Source organism: Sinocyclocheilus anshuiensis, unplaced genomic scaffold (genome assembly GCF_001515605.1).
Source record: "Sinocyclocheilus anshuiensis isolate Anshui unplaced genomic scaffold, SAMN03320099.WGS_v1.1 scaffold201, whole genome shotgun sequence".
Lineage (NCBI taxonomy): Eukaryota > Metazoa > Chordata > Actinopteri > Cypriniformes > Cyprinidae > Sinocyclocheilus > Sinocyclocheilus anshuiensis.
In genome coordinates, this window is record NW_015537959.1 from 155,323 (window position 1) to 162,616 (window position 7,294).

At 41.7% G+C, this 7,294-nt stretch overlaps 1 protein-coding gene across 1 annotated transcript in view; it reads right to left on the reverse strand.

The window, feature by feature from the left end:
• Positions 1-79: 79 nt before the first annotated feature.
• The window catches only part of LOC107666205 (serine/threonine-protein phosphatase 4 regulatory subunit 2-A-like), an 11,785-nt gene continuing 4,570 nt past the window's right edge, over positions 80-7,294 (reverse strand). The window contains exons 8-9 of the mRNA XM_016457417.1: positions 2,965-3,254; positions 80-1,628 (exon numbers count right to left, since the gene is read on the reverse strand). Of these exons, the coding sequence (XP_016312903.1) occupies positions 1,288-1,628; positions 2,965-3,254 (631 nt within the window). The 3' untranslated portion in view covers positions 80-1,287. The remainder of the gene's footprint in view (positions 1,629-2,964; positions 3,255-7,294) is intronic.

A 7,294-nucleotide genomic window follows, 5' to 3' on the forward strand; every position in this document is an offset into this window, starting at 1 on the left:
ATTGTGGTGAAAATGAATTGTGTATGACCTGATATTCCAGAGTTTTATTCCGATAAAAGGTTAGAAATGTCTCCGGTTGTCACAGATTAAGCATATCACTGCTTTTATTGTGAACATTTATTGCTCTTCAGGAATACTGTTGAAAGCCCAAGCATTCAGTTCACATTGAGATCATACAATTTCACTTTTCACATAAGCAGTGAACACTTATAATCTACAAAATCTAATTTAAAAATTCTACATATCAAAAAGGAGCTGTGGAAATAGGTATGGGTAGAACAGCCTGTATACATGTCTGTAGGAAGCATGAAAAGTACAGTTTAAGAGATGTTGGTGTTGACAGTGTTGCTCATTTTAACCTTTATACAACTGTTTGCCATTGTTTGATGAAACAAAATGAAAATCTTATAACAAAAAAGGATGGCTCAAATAGTGGTTAAGCATATTATGTCAGCTGAAAAGACAGGCTCACTATATTAAGTTACACATTGCAACCAACAGCACTCGAGTATCTAGTGCATGGAAAATCACATTAGTCCATTTTAGAATCTATTTACCAGCATCAGTGGACTAATACATGTCAGTGCTATGTTGGGAAGGCAGTTAAAATCAAAGGACCTAAAAATAAAAGAAATGGCAAAGAAAGGAAATCGGTCTAATGCTGCTATTGAGCACTTTGTGCTACAAGCCAGCAGATGAATGCAGAAGGCAATATGAGGGAAAAGGGGTGTTCTCCTGGAATGTTGAGACACTGGTCTGCCGGTCGACGGGAATCCTGAGATCATCCGTTGACTGAACTAAACTAAAGGAAGTGCACACACACCCCTCACCCCTAAAAACATACGCACACATTCACACAAACCAAAGATTTGCCACCTGTTCACTCGTTGTAGAGCAGGAGAGAGATTGATGAGAAATTAAAGGTGTTTTGCCCGACAGCTTTAAAACGTGTTGAAGTGGAGTTGATGAACGCCCATGATTAGAACAGGATTACAGAAAACCACCAAGGACACAAGGCTTTCGAGTTATTCAATGGCAAACGCTCCGCTCAACCACCAGAAAGATGAGCTTCCAGTTTTTTTAGTTGTTCTTAGGAGAACAGCCCATATTAAGAGAAGATGCCTTAAGAAGGGTCATAAGGAGTAGATGTGTCATGAGAGGTCTTTGGAGACGTCACCAGAATGCCCTCCTCTCCTGGTCTATACAGGATCTGCTAAACTTGCAGGATAAGTGATTTTTGGGGGTTTGTACAGTAGAGTGTAAAAATCAATAATGTGCGGCCAAACTTCAGTCTTGCTCCATGGTGTCATCCGCAGTCTCTGAGCTGTCCGAACTGATTTCTGCAGTGGTACTGCCCTCTGCTGTCAGCTCTGTGGAACTGCTGGGACTTGCAGATGGAGTCTCTGCACTGGACACTTCCTCGTCACTGCTGTTATTGCTGCTACTGCTGACTGGGTCATTTTTCTCGTCCGTTTCCTGAGCCTCGGCGCTCTCTTCCCTCTCCGACCGCTGCTCTGGTAGATCTGATTCGCTGCCAGTCGCCTGATTGTGGGAAGGGTCGGGTGAATCGTCCGAAGCAGATTTCTCAACCCTGTTTTCTACGACCTCTGACTGTGTACTAGAGGGTTCTGCAGAGAGAGGAGCAGACAATGTAAATGTATGCAAAGAGATGCTCAATATGCAAAGATATTAGCACAGCAGTTACACACATGACCAAGCTGGTTGAAATAAAACAAGAAAAATTTACATTAGTGGCTTATTTTACACTGACTGAACCCAAATACTATGGTCTATGATGATTTTCAGTCTTTCAGTCCTTGCACAGAGGAATGTACAGTATATATAAAAATAAAAAAAATACACCAAGTTAAAAGTTTGGACACACTGACTAAATGAGTTTCTGAATGATCAAATGTCTTTATGAAATCAAAATTCTACAAAAAAAAAAAAAAGGTTAAATTATAACTGAAATAAAGTGTTTTTTTTTGTTTTTTTTAATCACCTAACTATGATGTCACCTAACAAATGTTTAAAATATTAATAACCCAAAATGGGTAGGTGTGTCCAAACTTCTGACCATTAGTGTTTATTACAGAGCATCTCTTTATTTGTTTATTGTTAATTACTCTTTATTTGACATTCACTGCTCATCCAGTTGGCTTCATCAGCTATCAGATAGTGGAAACTTCCTTGCTTTTAACAAAGACTAGACATAAAAAAAGCTCTAAAACCCTGCGATTACCCAGATACACACTTTATAAAGACATACTAAATCTCCAGTTTAAACACCAGACCTAACTGGCAGAGGGGGACAAGTACATTTCCTGAATGAGGCTTTTTGCCAAACCTTCAAAATAGGATTGTGGGATAGGGTTTATGTGAACTCCAGGACGGTTAGCAAATGTCATGAAATCTGGTTTATTATGTGGAAGCCTATTAAAGTATAATGCATTTTTCATTGCTGCTCATGTCTGCAGAAATTGCCATCGCCATGCATGTTAGGATTTAGTTTAGCCAGCAAAGGAACAAACCAAACAGCACTTTCCATTTTTGGCATGTTCCCCTGAACGGTTACCTAGCTACAGTGGTAAACAGCTGCCGCTAGCGCTTGTATAGTACTCATGTTGATACTACAAATGCATTGTGGATCTGAGCCACATAATACAATATTAAAAAGACCTTTGGGGGGGAATGAAACTCAGGTTTGGACCAAACAAGCAAACCAAATGTGAAAACAGCCTAAAACAAATAGTTGACAGTCCCAGACAACAGATGAAGCCACTCTGATGATAGGCAAAATAACCTTCAATGAATGGGCAAGGTCCAGATGCTTCAATTAAAATTGATCTGATATTCACATTCTCGGTTCACACAGGATGTTAAAAGCAAAATCTCTTTATGTGTATGCCAATATGCTATTAACATAGTTCTGCTGGTAGTCAGTGCACTGGAAAAAGAATGTACCTTGGTCTTCAGTGACGAATTCGTCAGGTTTATTATCCTTCACCTCCGCAGTGACGTCTGATGAGGACTGCAGTACATCTGATGAACTCTCTGCTGCCGATGTGCAGGGTGACTGCTTTTCATCCAGCTCTTTCTCCCTTCCATCCTCATTGTCATCCTCTTCCTCTTTTTCAAACTTTAGTCTCTTCGCTTCGTGCATCTCAGTGTTTGTAGCATCATCTTCTTCTTCACGATGTTTACTCTTCACTGGACCACTATGTGAACCTTCTGCTTCTGATGCTGAAGACTCACTAAAAAAAAGACAAAACACTTTTTAGACTCCAAATACACACTTTTACAGACCATGAAATCATAATTTGAGTTCTGTAGGCCTTTATACCATGTACGTTTTAAAGTCATCTATGTATTATTAAAATATTCACCATGCGGCAGAAACGATCGTGGGAGAGGTTGGAAGTTCACTGACAAGCAAACATAGTGGTGGAATGAAGAAGTGCAATGGGCAATTCGAGAGAAAAAGCTGGCTTTCAAGACCTGGAGGAACACTCGGCTTAGTGCCGATTTGGACCGATATCGAAATCAGCTGAAATCAGCAGCGAAGCCGGCAGTGGGCGCCGCAAAGAGCCACCATTACCAGGATTTGTATAATCAGCTGGACACACCAGAGGCGGCAAATAATATTTACTGCCTCGCCAAGTCCTGCCATGGCTCCACCCAAGACATTGGCCATGTCATGCAAGTCAAAAGACCTGAGAACCAAATCCTGTTTTTTTCCAGCATCTGTAATGAGGAATTTCAACATCCGCCAATACCAAGCCCACCGCATACCCTCGGCCCTGTACCCCGAATCACAATCGCAAAGGTGAAACTAGCCATGGAAAAAATGAAAAACAGTAAGGGGATCCGGCCCTGATGACGTCGGCGCATGTGATTAACTGAAATTCTCACACAGAATGCGCTTTTGTGTTGACAAAGATGTGACGCGGGCAGTGGAATAGATTTTAAAAAATGCCGGAAGATGGGAGTTGAACTTCTTTTAACTTGAGCGCTGCGTTTTTAGAATGCCATTTCTTGCATGAGACGCTACAAGAGACGCGAGCCCAACAGACAAACACGTCCATGTTTACATAGAAAAAACAATGGAAAAGCAGCGTAATCGAATAAAAACCTGTAAAGAAACTACTAGTATGTCTGAAATAGTTATAGTTAATAATAGTCTACTGGTGTTATATCTTCAGTCATTTTGAATTTGAATTACCTTGACTTTTGAAAACTTTTTTAAAGCACTTTCCTTGTATTATTTTTGAACATATCAACCCTCTACGGACACCTTGGCAATTGAATCACCATTGGCTAGTACATTTTTTAGTATACTCGCCAGACTGATATATATATATATATATATATATATATATATATAATACACACACTGTAATGTTTGTAAAATGGCACAGCTTTTTAAATATCTGAAGCAAGACTGGGGATGGACAAAAATGTTTTATCCATCTCTGATAATCCCAGGTTATATGATCACGCAGGTTGTTTACACCTTAAACTCGTGGCCACGGGGGAAAAAATGTTGTTCCATCAACATAGGAAGTCGTGGCAGAGTCCTACACGGGTCCTGTTTGATAAACCCGCACCCGCAGTAATTGACAGAACACTCGACCTGTTATCCGACAGCAATACTAGAACTCCGTACCCGACCCGAACCACACACGTATTCTCCTACATGAGGTAGACAAAACTTGTTTATTAAAACTTCTATTCAAATTGCGAATAGCAGGAAAGTAGGCGGTTTCTTCCTCATCTTGAAAACTTGAAGCTGTATTTTTAAAAACTGGATATTTGCAGTCTAACAATTCAGAACAAAAAATCCGCTGTTTGAAAATACACGTCTATTTAAAAAAAAACTGCCATAAAAAAAATCTATTGTGTTAAATTTCAAATGTCCAATATTCAAGAAAAAAAAAAAAAAATTCAGAACTATGTTAAATGCCACAAAAAAATTCAGTTTTGTTAAATGACATGTCAATAATTCAAATTCAAATAGTTTTGTCATATTATAAGCTCCATAGACCACTGATGCCATCAACGTTGTTTGCCTGCTGATGGAGAAATACAACAGTGCACATGACTTTTCTGGACCTGGAGAAAGCGCTCGACCAAGTTCCACATGAGCTCATCTGGTGAGCGCTAAGATTGCATGGTGCCCCAGAAGAGTATGTAAAATGGTTCAAATTATTATATTGCAACACCACAAGCGTGGTCCGATGCCCAACCGGAATATCACCACCTTTTGACTTCACCGTTGGCGTACATCAAGGGTCAGCTCTTTCACCCCTGCTGTTCATTCTTTACATGGACACAGCGACAGCCGATCTCCAAAAACCACATGCCTGGACGCTCCACTATGCTGATGATGTCACTTTTGTGGATTCAAAGCGTGAGGACCTTGAGGATCAAGCGCAGCAATGGTACGACCGGCTAAGTGAAAATGGGCTTAAAATCACTATTGCAAAGACGGAGTACCTTGAATGCGGCCCCCAAACTAATGGCACTTTACGCATTAATGGCCAGGAATTGAAGATGACTGCCCAATTTAAATACCTCGGGTCCCTGGTCGCGTCGGACGGTGACACATTCCCTAATGGCCGAGCAAGAATTAACATGGCGTGGAGGAAGTGGAGACAAGTCACCGGGGTCCTGTGCAACAAGAAAATTCCAGAATACCTCAAGGCAAAGGTCTATAAGACCGTTGAGTGCCCAGCTGCTCTCTATGGAGCGGAATGTTGGCCCACGACCAAGAAACATGAGCTAGCCCTCCATGCGATGGAAATGAGGATGCTGCGATGGATGCTTGGGCTAACCTTCCACGACCACGTAATGAATGAGGACATCAGGCGAAGACTCCAAGTTGCCCCAATCACAGCGAAGTTGAGAGAAGCCCGTCTCAGGTGATATGGCTATGTCATGCACATCAACAAGGACTCTGTGGCAAGAACAGCATTCCGCTTCGACCTGGGAGGCTGCCGACCACAAGGAAGACCTAAGAAACGATGGATGGACAGCGTCACGGAGGACATGCGGGCAGCTGACCTAACCCTGGAGTACATAAACCGAGCCAAGTGTATAAAACGGAGCCAAGTAGCGGACCCCCGCCAGGAAAGAAGGAGAATTCGGCTTTTTATTATATGAAGGGGACATTAAAACTTTCTTGGAAATTTTATGCCTTCATTTTGCTACTTTCAAATGCCTTTAAGTATAGACTTTGTTGTAGCTTTGTTTTACCAGACTTTGATCTTAAACTATGAAAATCCATCATAATGAATTATTACGCATTAAAGGGGTCATATGATGCGATTTAAATTTTTCCTTTCTCTTTGGAGTGTTACAAGCTCTTGGTGCATAAAGAAGATCTGTAAAGTTGCAAAGACTAAAGTCTCAAATCCAAAGAGATATTCTTTATAAAAGTTAAGAGTCAGCCACACCTACCTAAAACGGCTCGTTCTAACACGCCCCCACATGTCTACATCACTATGTGGGAAGATTTGCATAACGCCGCCCAAATGTTCACGCAAAGAAAGGCGGCGTAACTTTTATTCTCGCTGTAGTATTGTTGCTGCCGCCGCCGCCATGTTGTGGATATGCTGTGTGTTTCATTGTGAAAGCGAAACTACTTTGTTTGGCCTTCCAAAAGAGGACGATATCAGCTTTGTCATGCCTAGAGCTGATCCGTGCTGGTCGCTGAGGAAAAACATCAACTTCGCTCTGTGGATCGTCGGATCGGCTTTCACCGTGGACGAAGCGGACTCCAGCCCGGGGTCGTCACATGTGGTTGCCGCAAGCCTCTTTTGTCGAATCCGCCGGGCACCGCTCACTCAAGCAGCTGTGTGTTTCGTGGTGAAGGCAAAACTACTTTGTTTGGCCTTCCAAAAGAGGCCATAATGTTTCTATAAAGTGGGGCAGTTCCAACTTTGCAAGGACAGTCTGGCGCATCTGACTCACAGCCTGTAAGTACGTTTTTATATTTAAAGAATTTGCCACTGATGATTCAAACGCGAGTTTTGAGCAGTGTAGAGTAGCGCTTGTTGTTTGTCATTTCTCCGATCACAAATGCAGACATGGTTTTATGTTTACGCGGCGCAATACGCAACACGTAAAAAGACAGTATAAGTCATTATAATCAGTAATTATGTCCCCACTGGATGCAACAAATGCCTCGCTTATAATGGGTTTTAATGTTTTTGTCTTGTCGCTCCAGCCGGACACGGCATCATCACAGTATGGTGAGGGGCGTAACATTTCCGTCACACGCTTGAGGTATTCG